Source organism: Neomonachus schauinslandi, chromosome 6 (assembly GCF_002201575.2).
Source record: "Neomonachus schauinslandi chromosome 6, ASM220157v2, whole genome shotgun sequence".
In the NCBI taxonomy this organism is placed as follows: Eukaryota; Metazoa; Chordata; class Mammalia; order Carnivora; family Phocidae; genus Neomonachus; species Neomonachus schauinslandi.
Window position 1 is genome coordinate 148,874,394 of NC_058408.1, and position 25,035 is coordinate 148,899,428.

At 46.7% G+C, this 25,035-nt stretch overlaps 1 protein-coding gene across 2 annotated transcripts in view; it reads right to left on the bottom strand.

The window, feature by feature from the left end:
• Nucleotides 1-25,035, bottom strand: part of C6H10orf90 (chromosome 6 C10orf90 homolog) — a 205,714-nt gene that overhangs the window by 176,270 nt on the left and 4,409 nt on the right. For both annotated transcript variants that reach the window (XM_021703859.1, XM_021703858.1), the window contains exon 2: nucleotides 8,907-8,979. In XM_021703859.1, the coding sequence (XP_021559534.1) occupies nucleotides 8,907-8,979 (73 nt within the window). The remainder of the gene's footprint in view (nucleotides 1-8,906; nucleotides 8,980-25,035) is intronic.

Sequence of the window (25,035 nt, forward strand, 5' to 3'; positions counted from 1 at the left end):
CCGTCCCCATGGCTCTCCAGGTGCCACAGGGGACTTAGCTCCTTCCTGCACCCAACCGGCTCATTCCACCAACAGTTCATGGCGCACCTAGCCTGGTGGGGGGCTGGCAAGCTAAATCCAAGCTCCTGCACAGCTCATAGTCTAGATGGGGGAGCAGGTGTTTCCCAAGTACAAATCAACATAAATGATTGTCACAAGGGCAGCAAAGAAGAGGAAGGTGGACTCCAGGGGCCTGAAGTGGGACTGGTCTTGAGATCAGGGATGCTTCCCTAGGATATATGGATGAGGCTCTGTAGTCAAGGTGACTTAGGGGGAAGGGAACGGGCAGCAAGGTTCAAGCAAAGAGATCAGCTTGTACAGGGGCCCCACAGCTGAGGCACATGGAGAACAGGGGTGGAAGAGAGAGAGAGGGAGGGAGAGGGAGAGAGGGAGCTCAGGGACTGGTACCCCCAGGGCCTCTCAGACCATAGTAAGAATTGCCTTTATGAGCAACTGAAGGGCATGGAAGGATTTTAAAGGAGGGAACGGCAGGGCCCACACAGCTCATTCTGGCTGTAAGCAGAGACTAGACAGAGAAAGCCCAGACGATTGCAGCTGTCCAGGCCAACATGGCAGCAGGGATGGGTCTCAGAGATGACTAGGAGGTAAATCAGAGGGACGTGGTCATGGATTGGACACGGGGTGTGGGAGAGGCAGAAAGACTCCTCGGTCTCCAGCTTGACCAGCCACATGGGTGGTGGCGCCATTCCTGAGATGGGACAGCAATCTTAGCTTAGAGAGATATTAGGGTTTCATTGCTTCTTGTGCCCAACTTGAACCCAGTGTAGAACTTGGGTTTCTGCCTTGCTGGGGAACAAGTTCCTGGCTTGCACCTGATTCCTGTACCTGATGCTAGGATCTTAGGCACTCTGGGCAGGACCTATCCTGAGTCAGATCCAGCCACGGTTTCTCCCTCCATGTGGCCCCCACCCTACATTCCCAGGCACCAAGATGTACCTCCTCCATCTGAGGACACTGTGTCCTCTAGCTGCATGTCCCTGACACTGACCTCATGCCTGCTTGGTGTCCACACCTGGCTCTCACCATGCTCTCAGAAGCTGAGTCCAAGCTCTCTCTCTGTCCTCCTTGCCCCAGCAGGTGTGTTAACCCCCCCAGATCCCAGACCATGTCATTCTGCCTTGTCGTCCACACCTTTGCTCTTCCCATGCCAGGCCCTCACGGTGTAAGGCCTACAATTAAGACCCCATATTGTGTGCTGTTTTGACATCTGGTGCAACTAAGAAGGCTTCATCTGGCCAAGCTGCAAATTCCCCTTCCAGCCCTGCTCCCCCAGGGAAGATCCCCCAGCCAAATAACCCTCCTTATCACAGGGAGAGGAGCAGCTCCTGCTTGTCCCTGAGCCGTAGCTTCATTTCCCTTCCAACTCACGGAAATACTCAAACAATCCTATTACACCCTCCCACAGGAGGCAGCGGTCACCCCACCCCCTTGATAGTACAAAGCCTGAACTTGTTCACTTTGTTCTGGAGTGCAAGCCTCGTGTGGCCCTGCAGGTGACGGGTGGTATGCTCCTCCCCAGGGCTAGGAGGTGTCTGTGGCTCATAAACTGCCACTGATTCACCTGCCCCATGTCAGGTATTGTGCCTGGCCACCCCTAGCACCCGGGGGCGGGAACCCCTCCATGACCCACAGGATGAAGAAGAGGCAATTCAAAGAGTCCTCTATAGAAGAGCTTTCTGCTGAATAACTCTTGGAGGTCAAGGAATGATAATCATGTTTATTTCTTTAAAACACAGCAAACCCCCAAAGACCCCCAGTGGTGGTTTTCACAAGGGACGCTTGTGACAGCTTCTTGGGCTCCACACCCATAGACCCTGATGCCGCAGGTCTGGCTGGATTCTAGAGACCTGTTTCTGTTTCAGGTTCCGTGGAGGACTCAGACGCCCTCTTCCACTCAGGAACTGTTGCTAGAGCAGAGCCCCTTGCCTTGCACTGCGATTTCAGTAAAATCTCGTCTCTGTGCTGGATAGCATGGGATTGCTGCTCAGCCATTGGACTCGGGCTTCTGAATGCCATTTCACCAACAGATGCTCCTTTCCAGCAAAAACATAATGCTGGATGCCTGTCTCTTAGACCCAGTCCTTTGTTCAGGTCAAAAACCTGGTGCCCGAAGATGCTTTGGTCTGGCAGCCACGGTAATGGAGGAGGGCTCATATGCTCCCAGGAAGATGAATGGACATGATGGGTAGTTCTCCTCGCTCTCCTAAGCATAAGACACAGTGGCCCGCATGGACCCCTACCAGTACCTCACGTCTACTGCAGCAGCTGACTGCCACACTTCTAGATGAGCTCCTTTTGTTCCTCAGTACACAAGAGGCGATGACTAAGCTTCCATGCCTTGGAGAGGATGCAGTTATATCTGGTTGGATGCACGTCTTTCTGACACAGAGCTACACAGACTGGCAAATCTTCAGCTGAGCTCTTTGCTCAGTACCTTATTTTACCAATTATTTTTAAAATTAGATTATGTACCAGGTGATGGGGAAAGATACAGCTAGAGGCAAAAATTCGTATCAGGGGGAGCGTTGCTTATTGCACTAGGTATAAGTGATCGCAACAAAACAGAGGGTCAAGACCCAGGCGGCCACTGGGCAGAATTTGGGAAGGGACAGGAGCATAACGGTTATCCATCAGAGAGCAAGCAGGGAACTGTCACATGCCCCTGTGACAAAGCGATTTGGTCTCTTTTCTTTCCAATAATGTTGTACACAAGTAGGCATAACAGGCCCAAACGTGTCCCTTTCATCTTGTGCAGAAAGCAGGAATAAATGTTCTTTCTTCTCGGGTGGTCAGAAAAGTTATGCTGCCTTTTCCCACCTGGACCCCAGGCAGAGTAGGTACCAAGCAGACTCCAGAGGAGCCACTTGGGTGGGGGCCTCCATCCCCCTCAACAAAGGAAGCTGAGTAACAGGACAGGAAAAGCACTTGTAAGAGTCTTAGAAAAACCCAAAGGCAGTTGCTTTCCCTGACTGCTCTCAACTACTGTCACATGACCCAGTTCCCAGCCTGCTCTGCGGGCTTGCCTGGGAGAGTCAGGTAAGGTGTCTGGATGTAGAATTAGGCTCCACATGATTCCTTCAGATAAACAATCCTGTGTAAGCCAGTGAAGAACTTCCATGCCCTGGTCCCTGACCTTGGGAACATAGAGCTGAGTGAGACAAGGTCCCTGCCCTCCAAGCCAACAGTCTTGAAGAGAAAAGTCTACAAGGGAAGAGACAAGTCTACAAGGGAAGCAAGGCAATCAATGCAGGATGGACTATAATTGTGGGACAAACAAAGCCTGAAGCACCAAGGATGGGCTGGTTGCATCAGGGAATGCACCGGACAAAAGAATTTTCACACCCGAAATATATAGAAGGTGGTTTCGGGAGCATCCTCATGGGCAAGGAGAGTGATGGGCAAGCGTAGAGTCGGATGTGGAGTGGCACCAAACACTTTGCCCTCCGAGGTCTGGTGTGATTTTTAAGCAGAGAAGTTGCATTGATTAAAGCTACTCTTATTCACTGTTCCATAGATGATTTCTCCTCACAGGCAGGAAGAGGGATCTGTGAGAACGAGCCAGATGGCAATACAGCCTGATCAAAACGGCTCCTGTATAAAGAAGAATCCACATGTTTCTGCCTCAACAATTAGAGCCTGAATAAAAACATGGTTTTTCAGGGAAAACAGATAAATATGGTGGCCCTGCTGGACCTTGTTCATAGAGAAATTGCCATTACAGATTGCAGAAGAGAAACGGAATACAACTCACATCCATCTCGGTGGTTTTTAAGGGGTAACAGACCAATCCTTCCTTGAGGGATGGTCAAGGTATGTGTTGCGTAGGGGCAGTTAACTTTTTGCCTCAGTACTAATGAAACTGAAAAGTACGGTTACGAAGGTAGCAAATCACTGCTCTTATAAAAGCTGGAGTAGAGAAACAATGACCCTCAAGTTTTTGTTTTTTTTTTTTAAAGATTTTATTTATTTTTTAGAGAGCGAGCGAGAGAGAAACAGCATGAGAGGAGAGAGGGTCAGAGGGAGAAGCAGGCTCCCCGCTGAGCCGGGAGCCCGATGTGGGACTCGATCCCAGGACCCTGGGATCATGACCTGAGCCGAAGGCAGACGCTTAACCATCTGAGCCACCCAGGCGCCCAATGACCCTCAAGTTTTAAGTGAAATATAATTACTTCATCCCACTCATCAATCAAAGACACACCCTTTAAAAACTGCCAGTTGTAAAGGTCGGGCTTAATTGATCAGGAGGGAGAAAATTTTATTCTGTCCCACCTTCCTTCCTAAGCCAAGTGAATTAGTAATTAAAAATTCCAGGTGTCCCTTCATCAATTACTTTTCCATACATTTCCCGTAACTGATGTCCCCAGAAACGGCTTAACTAAGCACCTGACCCTCCCAACCATTGCTAAATCCTCAGATTCAGCAGTCTTGTCTGCAGACAGGTAGCACAGTGATGGGGAAACAGTGAAAGGAATCTTTTTATAACACACAGAATGGAAATTTCAAAGCGACTTCCTACCTTCCACTGACTTTGAAAACAGATGTGAGTTTGGGCAGAAACAGTTTCTCTCTTAGTGTTCGGATCCTATTAATCATTGTAAACTGAGGTTTCACACAGGCCAACTGGATGTCGAAGGTCTTGCCAACAGGGACGATTTTACCACAAAAAATCAGCTCCCTGCCCTTCCCAGTCTTGGAACTTCCAGTGACAGAGGCAGTGGATAGTTGCAGTGTGTAGGCGAAGGAAGCAAAAATGAAAATCCGGAGACGATGTTCATTTCTGATTTCGTGCATGAGCACTTGAACCCTGTTTGCACCAAATACGCCCCTGATCTCGCTTCTGCAACAGAGGCTTACCACCCACATCGCTGAGTTCTAGAGCAGCCAGTAGAGATGGGGCATCCTAAACCACTGTTATCTGAGAGCAAAGTAAGACCCGAGCAAGTGGAAAGACGTTTCTAAAGATAAAGAGCTAAGTGAGGACAAAGTCAAAAGCACTAAATACCCCACCTTAGAAAACAAAACCCTGACGCCGGGTTTGTGGTTCCCAGGACAGCGCTCTTCTTCCCCGTCCCCAGCTGCCACCCCCCAGCCGCCACCCCACATGCATGGGCTCCTTAGGTTTTGCAGCCTCATCCTCTTGCCAGCCAGCTCATATAGTTCCTTTTGCATTAATCTCAGCTGTTCTCATGGCTTCTCACACACCTTCTGTAAATGATGGTCATATTGAGATCTACAACCCTAACCTGTCTTCCGATCTCAACACCAAACTGCCGGATGCTTCCTGGACATCTAAGGCAGGTGGCCTCTCACAGGTAGAGGGTTCCAACCCCACAAATTCAGGATACTCCCACTATTGCCCCCCTACTCTGTGAACCTCCTGGACCCTGAATTCCCTACCCCACGAATGGCAGCACTGTCTGCCCAGAAACATCCTAAACTTCCCCTTTACTGCAAAAAATTCGGTCATCACCCAGTGCTCCAATGACTCCAACATGCCCACTCCTGCCCTAGACGAAACCCACACCATCTCCTGCCTGAAAGAGCACATGGAGGAGTCCTCCTAGAATGTGGATCAGATCATGCATTCTAGCAACTCAATATTTACTGAGTCCTCTTTGCCTTCTCAATACAGATTAAAAACAAGTAAGTAACTTATTTTATTTTGGCTCAACACAATCCAAAGGGTTTCTAAAAGTTCCAGCTGTGGGAGCATGTCATGAGCTACCTTCAGAGGGTGAGCCCCCCGTCCATGGGGCTGTATGTGTTCCGCCTACTAAAAGAGGCTTCCCCACTTTTGCCTGGGAATGAGTAGGGGCTTCAGACATCAGGGAGAAACTGGACAAAATGACCCTCTGGCCCCTCCCAAACGTGAGATTCTATGAGATGACATCTGCCTGGCCAGTGGACTCTTTCTGGAAGAATTGCCCTGCCAGGTACACACAGGGTTAGATCCTCAGAAGCTACGTTTCTAGTATTTAACCTAGCTTCCTGACCTGAGATGAATGAATCAGGACAGGGCCTGAGAAGGTGACTTGACAGACACAAGTGGTGGACCTCAGCCATCGAACCCTGTTATGGTAGCTCTAGGCGAGGGCCCACACATTCTTGCTGCCAGAGTCCACAGAGTCCCCTTGGTTCCTGTGCTTTTTGCAACCTGATGGTGCAACTTTCCATGAAGTTCACTGGTTTCCTTACAATGGTTTCCCTTTTGTGTGCTTCTAGTCCTTGTGACACCGAGTTTGCTCTAAAACTCTGCTTTCTGGGTCCCCTAAGGCCACGGAGAGGACCGATAAAGGTTTCCCCCTTGTGCCGGGCCCTTCTCAGGACTGTGGGGCAGGGAGTCTCACTCCCGAACCAAACTCCTGCTCTGCCCTGAGCCAGCAAACCAGACCAGAGAGAGCCCCCAGGGTACGGGTGGCTGCTCCGGCCAGTTTTCAGAGAACAGATGTGTCCCTGCACCCTCCTTGACCTAACATTAGTCAGGCTCCTCTGAGCCGCTGGTGGCCTGTCAAGCCCAGTTTTAGCAAAGAATCCTATTGAGCGCAGATTTAGAGAGAATCCTGCTGAGCCAGTTAAAAGAGACTTTCCCCTACCCTTGACATCTAATCAAGTTTGTCCTGGTAATATTGTAGGCACTGAGTCTTCCATCACCGCTGCTTACAGATCCCGGGCTGCCCTGGCTGCCTTCAGAGTTGAGCTCAGTTCTCCACTGGGGTTTCCCTCCTCTACTGCGGTAGCTCCCAAGTCTTGCCATTTTAGACCAGTTAACAGTGTCATTTCTCTTGAACAGATGGGAATGACCTTGCAGGAAGATGCACAGAGCCTGGATGGACCCTCAGAGCATCGGCCAGCTGGGGAAGCATGGAGCCCACTTATGTCCTGACTCTGACAGAGACTCTCCTTGATCAACCCAGAGTCAGGCTTCTCTGAGAACTCGATGTGACAAGGCCTCACCCTTGGGTTCTATCCTTGGCCCATTTAGTCCAGTTTTAGAAAGAATCCTGCTTGTTCCATCTAGAAAAAATCCCCCACCCTTGATATCTGATCAAATTCCTCATCCCCCACCTGTCCAGCCAACTTAGCCAAAATCCCCCTTACCTCTTAGACATTTTCAATCCACTGACCCCCACCCTGCTCCTTGGCGGTGAATTCCTACTTTTCCTTATATTCAAAGTGGAGTCCAGACTCTTTCCTCCTCGAAGACCCCATGTAGTGGTCTCCCTGAATAAAATCTGCCTTACCCTTTTTACCCAGCCTTATGAATGATTTTTTTTTTCTTTAACAACTGCCTGCCTTCTAAGAGAATGCCCAAGGATTAATACGACCTCTAAAGTATCTTTCTATAATCAGAACTTAGAAAATACAGATTTAAAAAGAAAGAGAAAAAAAAAAGAAAGGAGGGAAGGGAAGGGAAGGGAAGGGAAGGGAAGGGAAGGGAAGGGAGAGAGGGAGAAAGCCAGAATATCTGTATCTCCTCTCCTCCTCGCCCAGGCTTGCTTGGGCACATTCCCTGCAGCCTGGACCATTAACCTGTGGCCTCTGGACCAGCATGTGCTAGGTTTCTAAGTCATTAAGCGGCTAAGTACCTTGTGAGCAGGCATCCACTGCCGAAGTGCCCGATTAGGCCCATTTCGAGCTGAGCTCGTCCTAGGGAAAAGCAGACTGACATGCCCACATCGAGGTCACCAGGGCCAGACTGTGCTCACCGCTACCTTGAGTGCTCTGAGGAAAATATGGCATGCTTCTCAATGTCCCCAAACCCCGTGTGGGGTGCGGATGGCCAGACCTGCTTCATGAGCCTGCCGTTCAAGCCACCCGAAGCACCTGCCCACGGATTCATGTTCTCACCACCAGCAATTTCCAGGCTAGGTTTTTAAAGGATCCAAACTAAATATCTGCCACTGTTAAAGAATAAGCTATAAACCATGCTTTGTGGCTCCAGAAAGGATTAACTAGGAAAGCTTCTTTCAAATAATATATTTGTCTTGGGTTGACTGTGTCAGTTATGGAGAGGAACTCAGGTCCCTGATACCTTTGATATGTGCAGGCGGTAAGGGGTAAGGCAGAGAGAAGTTATACACGTGTATAATCACACACACACACAAGCATACACACGTACACATACATATGTTTCATAGATACCAAGTCATCTGCCACATTTACAAATTAAAATTAAGATGAGGATGAAAAATAAAATTTGCTACATGAAAACACGCTTTTACATTTTGCTAGAGTCTCTGAATTGAAATACTGTATTAACCTCAGATTTTTTACAGTACCATCAGAAAATGGGACCTAAACCCATCTGATTCCTCTTCCGGATGGGCAAAAAACAAGCTTGTTTCCACACCACCTATGTTAACAAACTTAATAAAAGTTATGAACTGTAACCACCTCGCTGGTGTTGGCGCAGTGCAGGGGCTGTGAATGAAGCTTCCCGACAAATAATTTATGAATGCACAGATACCATGCCTATTTTAATTAAACTGAGCCTGTTCCATTGCGAGAATATTCCATATTTGACCCATTTCTCATTCCTGGCGGAACCCTGCACCCCGCTGGCCTGAACCCTCGCAATCTGCAGTAATCTTGGGTCCCGAATGCACTACCTGAGGTAACCAATATTTCTTGTGCATTGTTTGCTTTTTCAGAGACTGCCAACCTAAAAGCCTAGGTGTTTAGAAATTCAAATCAGCTTCAAATCTTGTCAGAGCCACTGAGCTATCATCTTGAGGTTGGGGGGAGACGAGGCTCCAAAGCACATTTCATTATTAATAAAAATAAAGGAGAGAGAGTAAATAAAGGCTTGAACGGGAATGTCACCCGGTCAGAGCCCAGATCTTTACCTGTGTTTGAAAGACCTTCATTTCTTTCCCAAGCAGAATGATCTTTGGGGGACGAGAAGAGCCGACTGTGGATCTGGAAGATAAACAGAAACCCTCCCAGTTTTATAGTTTTATTTGCCAGATATATAATCTTCAATAATGTGTATTATTATTTTTAAGGAATCCAGAAACGTCTCTAGAATCTCTCCAATCTCCCAAGAAAGAACTACAGGTTTTGATGAAGACTTATTTCCATTTTCTCCTGGGTTAATTCTGCAAATGAATAAAGGGTAGGCTTCTGATGATTTCAAAATGCACAAGGAGGAGGAGGGGAGGGAGAAAAAACCATAATCAGCTAACATGGATTTTGCCTTGGATTTTGCTAGTAGAGCAAAGAACCACATCTAATATTTCTTCTCCATCCCATCACAATGCTGAATGGGTGTTGAGCTAAAATTGGACATTCAATAAATATTGATACATTGATTAACCACAAGCAATCAAATTTCAGGAATTAGCCTTTAAGACCCAACGAAAATAAGATTAATATATACAGAAGTGTTCTGCTGTCTGCAAGTATGATTATGAGGCTGACTTTCTCCAGCAAAAGGCTAAGGTTTGTTTTGTATGTTTATTCTGAAAGCAGTTGGCTGTGGGTGAGACTTCTGGTTTGGATTTCTCAATTTATAATCAGACTCCAGAGCACCTCGTTCCACCCTGGGTCTGCCCCACGCCTGCCAACCTCGCTTACCCCATGACTCTCCCCTAAAACTGAAGAGTAACTTTTCCAACCCTCTGCTGTAAGCTCAGCAGGATTGGAAGGGGCAAAGCCAGCCTCCAATTCTAAACCTCAGTTAACTTCTTAGTCCCAGGCTGAGTTAAGTTTTACAATGGACAGTTCCCATGTTGGCCATTCTCATCCCCAGCATCTGGGCAACCAATCCAGGGACAGAGAAAAGTGGGTGGGACCCAGAGCAGGGCAGGGCTAATATCTGGGGAGTCATACACTGTTTTCTGCCACTCCCTGGGCTTCTCTGCTCTGGGCCCAACTCTGTCGTTGTCTATGAGCGACACAAACTAGGAATTCTTACAATGGACGTGGCATAGGGAATACTGGATAACACATGAAAAGTTTTCAGAAAGGAAATAAAAGTGCAACAACATTAGACGTCGGGATGAGAAATTATTTAAATCGCAAATTGAGCGGAAGAAGCAAGTTATCTCCCTGTTGCTTCAACATGACCAAGCAGGTGGATCTGGAACCTGTCTTGGGAGAAGGGGGAACAGATGTACAGAAGATGCCTCTGGCTGAGCAAAGAATTTAAGCTTCCCATTTCCTGGACTGTTGTCTTGTCTGGCTCTTTTAAGAAAGATATTTATGCCTATTTTTTAAAATAACGCTATCAAATTTAGCAAGTTAATTACCCTGGGACATGACAACACACAATTAATTTTTACCCAGCAAGTCCTGATGGACCACGCAGTCCTAGTCGAGAGCCCCAGCCCCACAGTGAAGTGACAAATACTGAAGTGCCCTGGTTTGGACTGAGGATTGTTCCTCTCTCTCTGGGGACCCAGCAACTGGCAGTGGATGGCAAGCTGACTAGGCCCCACAGCCCTCTGCATCTTCAAAGCCTGGAACCCTTTTGTACAGGCTCTCGGCACCACTGATCCAAGAATTCCCAATGACAGGGTGATTCAGGAATCTCTGTCATCAACCCAGGTCTCAATCCAATAGTGACATCCTGGGAAGACTTGGCTTTGACTGTCCTTTCTACTGGTTGCTCATTGTACTCCCTTCCTATAGAACAGCAACACTTTTTTGTCCTGAGGACAAAGTAACAAGAGCGCCCTGTGTGGTCTATATTAGGGAATCTCTGTGGCATCACGAGACACCTCTCTCTAGACCACACACTCTGTAAGAGCTTCCCTCAGCCCCTTGAATACAAATTCTCTCCCTGACCACATGGCCTTTGCACATGCTGTTTCAGCTGCAAAGCATGTTGTTTCCCTGGTCTTCTTCTGGATCTTGGCTCATGTGACCTGATCATGGGAGTATCTGCAGACACCCATCTCAAAACCAAGTTCCTGCTTTGTAAGATTCTAGAAACACTCCTTTCCTTCAGCACATTCACCTTGGACTGTAAAATCTACATGGATTCATGTGAATCTACAATTGATGTCTGCTTCTCCCCTAGATTCCAACTGCTCTGAGAATAAAATTATTTTGTCTTGCTTGCCAATGTATTCCTAGCTGCTAGTATGGGGCCAGACATATAGTAGGCTCTCAATAAATATTTATTGGGAAAAAAAAGGATGGAAGAATGAAAGAAAGAAAGGAAGGGAGGGAGGGAGGGAGGGAGAGAGAGAGAGAGAAAGAAAGAAAAAAAGAAAGAAAGAAAGAAAGAAAGAAAGAAAGAAAGAAAGAAAGAAAGAAAGAAAGAAAGAAAGAAGGAAGGAAGGAAGGAAGGAAGGAAGGAAGGAAGGAAGGAAAGGCCTCTTCTCTAAATTATGCACAGTGCCCTTTGGAATCTACCCTTCTGTCTTCTTGGAGGTCATGCCCCTCAAGGATCCTCGTTCTGTCCTCAGTCTTCAACTCTGCCTTCCTCATTTCTAACTATGTCCAAACCTTTCTTAAAAACAAAACCAGGGGCACCTGGGTGGTTCAGCCGGTTAATTGTCCGACTCCTGACTTCAGCTCAGGTCATGTTCTCAGGGTTGTGAGATGGAACCCTGCATCGGACTCAGGGCTAGGCATGGAGCCTGCTTCAGATTCTCTCGTTCTCCCCCAACTCCCCCCTCTAAAAAACAAAAAAACAAAACCTCCCTCCCACATACATTACCTTCCTCCCTTCGCCTTCTCACTCACAGCAAATCTTCTTGGAGGAGATGGCCACACTGTCTCTGTCCCATTTCCTCACCTCCCATCAGTCCTCAGTTTTCCACAATCTAGACCGAGCCGCTGTGGTCTATGTCCCTGAAATGCTTCTCACTGTGCTCTCCAGCGGCCCCCTCGCTGCCCACTCCCGTGGCTGTGTCTACCCACAACACCTGTTGGTTACATTTCCTAAATGTCTCTCCATTCCATCTCCAACTCCCTCTATCCACCGCCTTCATGGCGCCCCCGTCCTACTTACCCAGACCACCGCAACCTCCCCATTCTCAGCCCAGCGGCCTCCTGCCTCCACCTCATCACCAGCCATGTTTCCATAAAGCAAATCTGGTTATGTCCCTCCAAGCTCAAAATCCTTGGCTTTTCAACTCATTCAAAATACAGTTAAAGCTCTATTCACAAAGACATTTTTGCAGCATGGTTCATAATGGCAAAACATCGGAGGATTCTGAAATATCCAACACCAGGGAATAGCTCTGCAGGTCAGAGCACAAGTGTTAACGCATCCATTAACATTACAACAATGTTCAGGGTCTGAGCTGCAGTCCCCACAGCTACAGACCATAACAACATGTCATGGGCAGCCTTGAATGCTAGGCTAACCTGGGTATTATTTCCTAGGTGACGGGGAAGTTTTGGAGATTTTTGAACAAGGAGAGTGAGGACTTAATGTTCAGTTAAAGTAAAGCAAGTGGAAGGAGACCAAATTGGAATCGAGGCAATCAAAAACAGAACATTCTGATTAGGATCAAGGACATTAAAAGAACCATGACACCTCGCAGTCATAGGGAATATTCCAGTTTGCAAAGTTCTTTTATACACATTACCTCCTTCTGACTCTCCAAAGTCCCTGAGAAGTGGCCAGAACATGTAGAGTTCTTATTTTATAAAGAAACAAAGGTCAAGGGAGTGTGAGAGACATCAGTGCCCATGGACAAGAAAACGGGGCTCTGGCACCTACACCGGCCCTCCTGTCCTCGGGCTGGCATTCTTTAGGCACCACCTCACCACCTGCTACCATATAGGGTCCAGCCTTACCAACACCACTACCAGCAGAAACTCTGTGGTCAAGCCTGACACGAGCTGGGACACTGATAACATTGACAACAAAATGATCGATGAATCCCATCAGGAGCCGGAAGCTGAGCACTAGAGAGATCTGAACATCATGGGTATAATAATACTAGAACCATCCATTTACAGAAGACTCAACACTTTACAGAGCAACTCTCATATTCTCCCACTTGATCCTCCCAAGTTGTGCCATAATAGCTGGGTCCTAATGAGCAAATATGCTATTGTTTTTGCTGTTTTTTGTTGTTTACCGACTCTCCCTTCCAGATATCTGAGTCCTCACTATGGATCCATAATCCCTTATCTGCAATTCTAAAATCCATAAAGCTCTGAAATCTGAGTTTTTTTTTCTCTCTGAGTTTGTAGAAAACTAATCTGACAGCCAAACATTACCTGAACTAACCTGAGGCTATTTATAATATTAATTCCATTTAGTGTGAATATTCATACATTTTATTGCAAAAACATCAATGAGCTTAATTACAGGGTGCTACCTCAAATCCCACTAGAAATGTTGTGCAGTGTAACTTGCTGAAATAAAATCAAGAAATCATTGTTGAATCACATTTGGCCCCAAGAGTTCTGGATGGAGAATTGTGGATTAGTACAACAGACATTTAATAAACTTGCCAGTCCCTGAGTTCAGGTTTTCCATATCTAGCCCCTCATCCAGTTCCCACGAGATAGTGTCTCTGCATTTTATGGATATGAACACTGGAGCATGGAGACATTCAGTAATTTGCTTTAGGTCACAGAGCTACTAAATGCCAGAGCCAAGACCCTCTCCAACTAAAACACAGTGTTCTCAACATTCCCCATATTAGCACATGTGTGTGCGTGTGCATACATGCGTGTCCATGGGTGTGCATTGCATGCGTGCATGTGTGTGTGTGTAGGGGTGGTCAGGGCTTTGTAAAGCACTGAGCAAGTAAAACAGGGACCAGGTGAAGAAAAAGGGAAGAAGAGAGAAGAGCAAACAGCTGGATCTTCTCTTTAGGATGATGGGAGACACTGTTGGGATCCAAAAATAAAAATAAAGAGGGCCATTTCTTTTCAGCATCCAGTGTTGGAGATCCCACTAGAAGGCAGAGAGCACGTCACAGGGAGGGTTCCGGCATGGAGTGCCAATGGGTTAACGCAGCCTCTTGGGGGCTGGAATACACTCTCCGTGGCTAATCTGGATGCATGATTGATCTTTGCCAGCATTGCATGTTTGTATTCAATCTTCTGAATTCTCTTCTGCAACAATAATTAATGTCAGAGCAGTTTATGGATCAACAGTGTATTTTCTGGTTAATGCAACCCTTCACCTATAATAACTCAAAACTGAGATTTATCACTCTGCCATGATTCCCTCTTCATGCTTCATCTCTTCATGTTTACATCTGGTTTAGCTTTTTCTAATCTAAAATAAATCAGCATGAAAAGCATTAGATTTTTCATTTAGATTCTCAATTGCCTTTTATTATGGAGATAATATCCCTTATCTGATTGCAAATGGCGGGATTGTTCCCTTGTTAGGATCTAAGCAAAGAGGCCCCCGTTTCTCCTTGCTTCTCCTTCACTTTTGTTGTCAAGGGTGGTGTCGGTGGGGTTCCGGTTTGAAAATAAGGCAAATCAGGATGTAAGGGGGATGCATGATTTCGATCATTCCTCCTCTTGTGAGACTCATGGAAACCAGCTTCCCCTGGCTGCCTAATGAGAAGTGGTCCACAGAGAGTTCACTCTCCGCTTTCCCACCAGGGTGACTTCAGCCCCTGTCTGTCTGCAGGTATAAATGAGAACAGCAATGATGAAGCACTTGGCTGGAGATTTCGCTGCAAACATCAGGCGTGGGGGGAAAATAATGCCATAATACGGGCACGTTAATTACCCAGTTACAAAGTCAAATTTAGCTGAACTATTTTGTATATCAAAGAGGTAGAGTTCCCCTGATTCCGTAAGTATTCCTTTCGGCATGTTCTATTATGTTTCCTATCATTTGCAACATTCTCTCCTTACTTGAAAATGTGAGCCCATGAGTCCAGAAGCTGAATCCATTTCTTGTACCAGGAATTGTTTACTGTCACTGACTACTCTCCCTGTACTTCCGAATCCACTGCCATGAAGCTACCCTGACTCTCGAACACCTCAGGAAGTTCTGAGGATTCGATTGCCCACTCCACCCTACGCCTCTTAACTCAATTGCTGCCATGTTTCTTCTTTCAAAAGAACAGAAACAAACAAAAAGGACTAGGGTATTTCCTGTTCTTTGGCTCCCCTGTTCACATGGGAGCTCCTCCCCTGGGCCCCCGGGAGAAAGGCCTTACTCTCTCACACAGGTGGTTGCTGTTTGCAAGGTGGTTTTCACCTAGACCGGCAGAGAGCAATCTAAACGGGGCCCTTTCACGCCTTCTCGCAATCAGAGAAGGCGATGACTTTTACTTAGTGAGAAATAGCAGAATAGGGTCCTTAATGGCCAGAATAATATCCACAGAATAATATCCACAGAATAATATCCACAGCTACACGACAGAGTGCTTACAACGTGCCAGGCACCATACGAAATGCTTCATGGGCATTGTTATCTCCATGGCAACACTAGAAGGAAGGTACCATGATACTGCCATGCTAGAGATGAGGAAACGCCATTCTTAGAGTTCTCGGTGATGATGGCATATCGGTTAACAGGATGATAAACAGCTAAGCGTTACTGAGCTATTGCTATGAGCCAAGCTCTGCCCCAAGCACTTTCCATACACCGTTTTGTTCAACCCCTGCAAATGCACAGGATGAAGGGAGGGGACTACTATTAACTCCACTTTGTATAGGAAGCAACTGATCCTGGATAAGGTAAAAGTTCATGCAAAGTCAGAATTCAGAAAGGGGGCAGAGTTAGGATAAGAATCTACGTGTACCTGAATCAGGGCCCAAGCCCTCACCTCTCTGCTGCCCCAAGAGAACATGATCCATTTAATGAAGATGCAAAAAGTTGGGGCGCCTGGGTGGCTCCATCGTTAAGCATCTGCCTTCGGCTCAGGTCATGATCCCAGGGTTCTGGGATCGAGCCCCACATCAGGCTCCCTGCTCAGTGGGAAGCCTGCTTCTCCCTTTCCCACTCCCCCTGCTTGTGTTCCCTCTCTCGCTCTTTCTGTCAAAAAATAAATAAAAATCTTTAAAAAAAAAAAAAAAAGATGCAAAAAGTTGTAATGGAAACTTACTAGAGTCACACACACACACACAAAACTGCATACTGCATGATTTCAGTTACAGACATGCCAGACCTGGCAAAAGCTAAATGGAGGAAAGCAGATCAGTGGCTGCTGGGGATGGAGCTGGCGGAGGGTATTGAGTACAAAGGGCACCAGAGAACTTTCTGGGTCGTGGCTATGCCCTACATCGTGATTCGGTGCCAGTTACATGACTGTATGCATTTGTCAACACAAAATGAACTGTACACTTATAAAATGTATGAATATTAATGTATGTAAATTGCACGTAAGGCTGCATTTTTTTAAATATATCATGAACAAGCTCCAATTTAGCTTAGAGTTTCCATTCAACACAGAGTCAGAGAGAGAAGTAAGACAGGGCCCCTGACCTCAGAGATCTCATCATCCAGTGAAAGGATCGCCCTGTGCATTTGTAAGCACAAGTTAGCGCAGGACCAGCTTCACAGGTGCGAGACCCAGCAGTGCTCGGGAGCGTGTACTCGGAGGGGCCACACGCAGGGTTGAGGCCACCATCTTGAATTTCTTTTAATTGTGGTAAAACATACATAGCATAAAATTTAGCATTTTAAGTGCCTAATTCCGCAAAACCAAGTGCATTCATCATGTTGCACCATCATCACTACTGCCCGTCTCCAGAACTTTCCCATCCCCACAAACTGCTGCTTCGTACCGTTAAACACTCATCTCCCATTCTCCCCTCCACACAGTGTACTTTCTGTCTCAGTGAATTTCACAACTCCAGGTACTTCGTGAAAGTGCAGTCAATCAACATCTGTCCTTTGGCGACTGGCTTCTCTCACTCAGCATAACACGCTCCAGGTTCACTCACGCAGTAGGTGGGGTTTCCTTTCGCTGTATTAGTCATGTCCTCTGATGCACACAAGGTTTTCATGCTGATGAAGTCCAATTCATCCATTTTTTTTTCTTCTGTAGCCAGTGCTCTGGTATCATCAGCTTGAATTTTAAAATAATTTTACCTTCGAACTTGTGTTTTGTACATGAAATCCCAGAGGACAGTGCAGTACACATGGGGCAGAAGACAGGTGCAAGGTGTGTGTTTGCTCCTTTCCTTGCTGCCCCAGTCACAGACGATGCCCAGGGGCCCCTGGCTCATAGGATCCTGATGAGCCTACCATGCATGGACATTCAGCAAGATTCAAAGGGAATATAAGGTAAGCAAATTACATCTAGGACCAAGTAAGCCAAGTGCTGACAGCCCCAAGAGGCCACACTCCCTGCTGGAAACAGACTTACTTCAAATGCAGAAAGTAGGCAGTGGAGTTCTGAGAAACGCGAGTGACCAAGCAACCCTTTCTTACTCATGTTACGTCCCTGTGGTGGCCACCCGAGAATGCTGCAAATGACACCTCAGAAGGGGAGGGAGAGACAGGGCCCCCATAGCTCCCTTTTCTCTCAGCCCTTCCTCACCCAGCAAGAAACTGAAGGTACAGAGTGTTGGTCAAATAAGATTATATCACGGAATGAAATAAAAGTTGGAGTTGATTTTTGCAGTGTTTCCATTGTTCTAGAGAGAATGAGATACGTACAGGCATGGATAGGATTAGCGCAATAAAAACTGTATCATTTCAGTGATTCCAGATATGAGTTAAATGCTTTTATATTTGTGTTAAAATGGCATTATGCAGTATAAAGATGACCATTAAAATTCACGGTAATAATTTAAGATCTTAATTTTTCTTTACTTAAGCCAACACTAAAGAACACATTAAAAACCACCAGGACAAATCAAGAGAAGACAATGGAAGGAAGGAAAGAGACACACGCGAGTACCTTGAAAGACTATTTCTCCCTGCCGTTCTAACATGAGGACCACATGTTCATTTGGCACTTGGCCCCATGAATTACATCATCAAAACTGAGAAAGTGGCCATTTATCACGGAAAGTCTTGATACTTTTGTTTTCCGTGTGTCTGGAAGCTAGCACAGGGGCACAAATTTATGGAATTAGGCACTTAAAATGCTAAATTTTATGCTATGTATGTTTTACCACAATTAAAAGAAATTCAAGATGGCGGCCTGGAGATAGAACAAAGCTTCTTTCCTGAACATCACATCAACAGTGAGGAGCAAACAATGCACATTTGAGCGCATTGCATCTCCCCTATGCTCCTGGGCCCCTCTTTGCATATCCATCAGCCGAGACCCCACCCCTCTGGCACACACGGCCCAGCTCACCACCACCTGCAAAAGGTGTCCTCCGACTCTATGGAGCCAAGTGAAGCCGCTAACCTGGAACCAAGTGCCTAGAAACCAGCAGTGTCCAGAACGCATTAGTGAGGATTTGAGCACATGTGTAGCTAAAATAATGGATTTTGTGAACTTTCTGTAACCAGAGGGCTGGATCGGAGGCATCTGAGTCCCACTAGAGAGTAACTGTTTGGGGCTGACCTGCTCACTGCTGGCTGCAGCCTGCTTTGCTGGGAAGATGTTTCTTGTCTTCAATAGAAAATGGCAAGCAATTTGTTGTCTACTTTAAGAAAATAATTCCCCCATTTGTCTTCAGCCCTATTTGTTTCTCTGACAAATTATTCTTCTTAAATTGTGGATGTTTTCCAAGATACTTATTTTTGGAGCTGTCTTAAAGTCCTTTCTGGATGAAGAAGGGATATAAATTAGAAAACCCCAGAGAGAAAATTAAATAATTTCTCTATTTGGGATTTGATTACTGAAAAGGATAATGAAACAAGGGACCTCCACTTCGGACCTTCTCTTGGGTTTCCTAAAGCCAAGGGCTGTCTGTTGATCACCGCAAATGAGGGAATCTGTAGGGAGCCCGACATAAGCATTGAATCAGAGGCAGATCCCTTGGATGCACCAAGTCAGCAACCATCACCCATCTGGCCCCAGATTTTCATCTCAAACACACCTCATGCACTTCTGTTTATCCATCCATCCACGGATGCATCCATTCACACACGTGCCCTACAATGTTTTTTTTTTTTAATGTTTTATTTATTTATTCACGAGAGTCAGAGAGACAGAGAGGCAGAGGCAGAGGGAGAAGCAGGCTCCCCACCTAGCAGGGAGCCCGATGCGGGACTCGATCCCAGGACCCTGGGATCATGACCTGAGTCAAAGGCAGACGCCTAACCATCTGAGCCACCCAGTCACCCCCCTACAATGTTCTTGAAGGTGACCTGCTCCTGGGGGCACAGTGGTGAGCTAGAGGAGATTAAGGTCACCTTTCCTTATGGACTTCCTAGACAGAGGCTCCAGCCTATGTGCCTACAATTCCAAGGCCTCCTTCTATTTCCTTTTCTGCACAGATACAAAAATTTAAAATATAGTGTAGGCAGAATGCTAAGACAGCCCCCAAGCTTCCCACCCCTTGGTGCACACATCCCATATGTTCTCTCTCCTTTTAGTGTGAGCAGAGTCTGTGAGTACAATGGGCTCTCATTTCCACAATTAAGTTACATAATCTGGCAAAAGGGTTTTGCCTGTATAACTAAGGTTGCTAATCAGTTGGTATTGAGTTAATCAAAGGGAGATTATACCAGGGAGAGCTTGGTCTGGATGTTAGATATTTTTAATTTTATATTACCGCTTGCTGAATTTTGTTGTAATCCTTTAAAGAGTGTTGAACATTGTTTTGGCAGGCAATTAAACTACTTATGGGGGATTCTTTCAAGAATTGTTTCTAAAATTGTTACAGGATGGATCTAGAGTAGCCTTTACTGGAGGGCTAGTTTAGCATCCTTCCAAGGCATGACCCTTCTATACCTGACCTAATCAGGTGTGTCTCCAAAAGAAGTCAGAGAGATTCAAAGCAGCAGAGTGTCTTTTGGCCATGAATAAAGCAAGCAAACATGTTGCGAACTGTCTATGGCTGGAGCCACGTGGCAAGGACCTGAGGACAGTTTCCAGGAGCTGAGAGTGCCACCTGACAGCCACCTACAAAATGGGGACTCGGCCCTCCGACCACAAGGAACTGAATGCTAACAATAACCAGTGATGTCGGAAGAGGCCCCTGAGCCTCACAGCCTCATCTGACACCTTGATTCAGCCTAGAGAGCCTTTAGCAGAGGGGCCAGCTAACCTACACCAGGATCTCTGACCTACAAAACTGTGAAATAATAAATAGGTGTCATTTTAAGCCAATTATATGATCATTTGTTTTGCAGGAATAGAAAAATCATACAGATAGCATCTGCCAGATTGCTTTCCCCTTTTCTCCTAGCCCATCAGAGCTGCAACAATCCTACACTAAATTGGTATTGCCTCAGCTATAAATAAATAAATAAGCAAACCGCCTCAGTGTGATCACAAAGAAACAAACATATTCCTTGCACTAGAGAACCCTGATTGATAACCCTGTGACCACCATTGGGAAACATGGAAATATATACTATTTAACATAGCTTGGGCCAAGCTTGATTATCTGGCCTCTGCTATGTACATGTACTTGACAAGCAATGCTTTGACATATGTCCCATTACCTTTGGAAATTTTTCAGCCATTATTTCTCCAAATCATTTTTCTACCCTCATCCCCTCCCCACTCTTCCTGAGACTCTAATTATATGTATGTTGGATCTCTTCATATTGATGTTGTCCTGCAGGTCACTCAGGCTCTGTTCTCTCTCTCTCTGACTCTCTCTCTCCCCGACTCTCTCTCTCTCTCCCCATCTCCCCATCTCCCTCTCCCCATCTCCCTCTTCTCTCCCTCTCCTCTTTCCCCTTTTTCTCTGTCTTCCATTTAGAAATTTCACTGACCTTCTCTTCTGCAGCATCCAATTTCCTGTTAATCCCATCTAATAAAATTTCCATTTCAGACAGTGTCGTTTTTCTTCTTCTAAGTTCTATTTGGTTCATTTTTATATCAACCATATCTTTCCCCATCATGGTAATATCTTCCCTTAAACCCCTGAATTTAAAGGGAAAACAATAGTTTTATAATAGTTTATTTTTTTAAATATTATGCCTTTTTATTATGTTCAGTTAGCCACTGTATAATAGCTTTTTAAAAAATCCTTGCTTTTTGATTCCATCATCACTGTCATTTATAAATCTGTTTCTATTAATCATGATTTCTCCTGTTTAAGAATCATATTTTCCTGCTCCTTTGAATGTCTAGTGAGCTTGGTCTGGATGCTAGATATTTTTAATTTTATATTATCGCTTGCTGAATTTTGTTGTAATCCTTTAAAGAGTGTTGAACATTGTTTTGGCAAGCAATTAAACTACTTGTGGGGGATTCTTTCAAGAATTGTTTCTAAGTTACAGGATGGATCTAGAGTAGCCTTTACTAGGGGCTAGTTTAGCATCCTTCCAAGGCATGACCTTCCTAGAATCTCTACTGAATTTACCCTCTACTCAGTGAGGTCTTTCTACTCTGGTTGGTGAGGAACTTAAGTGATCCACAGCACTGAGTGAGCTCCCAGAATTGTTCATCTTACGGCTTCCCAGCAACCGTTCTTTCCTTGTCAGCTGTTCTTTGCCTGGCCTCATGGATTTTCACAGTACAGATGAATTTTTAGCCACAGCCAACTTCCGAAACCCTTTCTCTGCCTGGCTCCCTCCTCTCAGGAACTGTGCCCTGCAAATGCCAGCTACAATTCTAGAGACCACTGGGTTCTACTTAGGTGTGGTCTTCCTGTGCCGCTACCCAGGAGTTGCCAGTCCTTCTGCCTGGGATGTCTTCTCCTTCTCCACATGTGCCCATATCCCCACCCTCCCTGCTAGTCATGGAAAACTCCCAATCTTCCATGAAGAACATGCCCAAACGTCTCCTTCCCTGTGCAGCCTTGCTGAGTTCTCTGGGCCTACAGCTCAGTGTAGACACCCTGGCTTGGCACTCATTGGGATGGCTCCTCCCTCACCAGATGACAAGCAGGGGTAGGAACACTACCTTTTGGACCTCTGTGTCTCCAGCACCTAGCACAGTTCCTGGCACACAGTAGGTCCTTGATAATTTTTTTTAAGTCATCTTTAATCCATCTGCTCCACCAGAGAGGGAAGAGAACATGGGACAGCACAAACAGCGGGGAGTGAGGACCCATGTGGGACCTAAGGACCAGAAGGAGGTGCCTGGTGCAAGAACTGTGGGAAGGAAATCTTCCTGAAGCCGACAGAGAGAGCAAGTCAGAGCAGGTGTATCACTGTCTCTCACCACCCGATCCTGGCAGAGTTGGCTTTGTCTGCAGCCAACCCTGAAGACCCCTGGGTTCCCAGCCGCTGCTGTCAGGACAAGTGCTGTTCCCTCATCTCCCCACGCCCCACTCCCCACGCCAGAAGCCCAACCTCAGAGGAGGACATCTCTGAGATGGACCCTCCTTCTGCCCCTCCTGTGTCCCCATGCAGCCTGCTTCAGCAATTGGGCCTCACAAAACTTTCTCTTTGGAAAAATAGGGCTCATGTGCCTCACACAGCTGTGGTGAGGATCAATGAGGCAATTCAGGGATCGAACAACAGCCCCTTTGGCTCCATCTCTATCTCTCAGCTCTCCTGGCACACAGTGGCCCAGCCACGCTCCTCTCTGACCGTGCCTCCCCTCCCCCACCCCATGCCCCTTGGCTCCAGCTTTCTCAACACAGGCCAGTCACTCGAGCTTCGTTGTCATCTGTTCCTTGGTTCATGCACTTGGAAAATATCAGTCTGGAAATTCCAGATCAGGGTTTTAGACCTGCATCAGAATCACCTGGATTTCATGTTAAAAACAGAAATTTCTGGATCCCACCCTTCCCAGAGCCCAAGGCTCTACATTCTTAGAACGTTCTCCTAAGGATTCTAGAGGACACTGAAGTGTGAGGGCCATTCACACCTTCCTGAGGTGGTAAACTCCTTTATATCCTTGTGGATCTTCAAAGGGAGGGTGCATCTTACATGGAAAATGCCCTGTTAATACTTCCTGCCTTCACCCCAGCTTTCTCAGGCAGAAATCAGATGTGTATAAACTCACATTCTCAACAGTCCCTTGTCAAAGGTGGAATTTGCAGCTGACCACAGGAACTAGGTGGGTTCTGAGCAGAAACTGTGCATTCAGCTCAGGGCCAATTTGCTGACTAATGTCTGAGTTGCTTGGGGAATGGAGATTACCTTGAGCCAAGAGCAAAGAAGGTCACAGGTTCCTGTCCCTTGGCAGTCTAAGTGTGGGGAAGGGGGAATAGGGATGTTCACCCCAATCTAAACAAGACTGCATGCCCAGGAGCAGCATCCTTAAAGCCCTGGTTACAATTAGTCTGGCCCCAGGGGCCACATCTCTGTGCCATGGCCTTGGGGCAGGGGTGGGTATGGCAGAAAAAGACATATTGGAACTTGAACAGCAAAAACACTTTTATGAGTTGCTGCCTCTCTGCCCTTTCTAGAGATTATCTCTCTTCATCCCTACAGCAAACCCAGGAGGTAGATACCATCATGGTTCACATGAACACAGATGGGGAAACTAAGGCTCAAAGTGGTCAAGAAACTTTCCAAGGTCGCTCACCTAGCAAGACCCCAGAAAGACTCAACCCAGTGCCCTCACACTTAGCCACATCACCACCAGTCACCTTCCATCGCCCCTCCCTTGGTTTGGCTGAAATGGGGATGTGGGTCCCCCACCCATGCCCAACGTCCTGATGGACACTAGCTGCAACTGTGTCAGCTAGATCTCAAGAGACCGTAAGTGTTCTGGACCAAACCGCAGGTCACCTATAACAGAACATTCATAGTGCAGCTAATCTGGAGACCTCGATCACCAGATGTGCCTCCAGATGCAGCAAAACCAGTTTCAGCCCTCTGACCCTTTGCACCTCGAGAACCTTGCCCTCTGACATCCAGCCTCCCACTGATACAGGCAGGGAGGGGCTGGAAGAATGTGGCCAGTGAGCAGCACTGAGACCCAAGAGTGGTTGTTTCATCTTTTGCCTCTTGCATTTCCCTCCTCCTGCATTTGCACAGAGACTAGTAGCCACTGTCAGGGGAGGCGAATGGTTGAGGCTTCCAGGAGGAGCACCGAGGACACGCTCGGGCAGGAAGCAGGTCCAGGGATGAGGCAGGGGCTCCTGATCTGCCCATGGGGTGCCAAAGCTAATTGGAATGTTTATGGTCCTTGACCAAATGGCCTTTTCTCAACCCTTTGTGCATCGGGAACTCGCTGCCTTCATGGCAACCGGAGCCCCCAGCTTATCTGGCAGAAGCCTCGAGTGGACGGGAAGACTTCAGGAAGAAACAGGAGACAGTGAAGACTGATCTGGCTACACCTCTCCAGCTTGGTTTGGAAATGGGTAAATCACCCTGCATCTTTTGATAACTGTGAGAAGAAAGGGAACATTTGTTTTACTTCCTGTTTGGTCTCATTGACTTCCTCATTCCCCAAATAAAGTTATCTCAAAGCCCAAGCACTTAAAACCTGAGTACTTTCATTTCGTATGACCTAAGGGCTCACCCCAACCACAGGAAGACATCCAGTAAAGCTCAAAGTGGCATCTCTCCACCTGGTGGGACATCAAACGCACCCAGGGAAGCACTTCTCCTTCCAGCTACGATGGAGCGGACAGATGAAAGCTAGGAAGCAATGGTGTCCAGACACCAGATGGAAAGCAACGGGGGTCTGCGATCCTGGACGGAGGGGGCATGAGAGAAGGGAGCCCTACAATTGTCCCCACCTAGAGGCAGTTTCCAGGCTGCAGAGCACAAAGGGGAAGCTCGAGAGAGCCTCGTGTCTCACTGAGCAGAGGAGGCAAAGATCAGGACTCAGAGAAACTGAGACAGCTAGAATTTGGGGCTAACTACTGAAGAGGAGTGAACTACCAGGAAAAAGAGTTCTAGCAACCAGCAATGGGTCCCTCCAGTCTTCGGCTGAAAACTGATTTTCACATGCTTAAGAGAAAACTGCATAAAACCAGAGAAAGAACTACCAGAAAGTAGTAGGTCAGACACATCTGGGACCTTACCCAGAGCTGGAAACAGTTCACGTTCCCACTGGCCCCGGTGAAAAGATCGCCCATACGTGGGGCATTAAGTAGAGT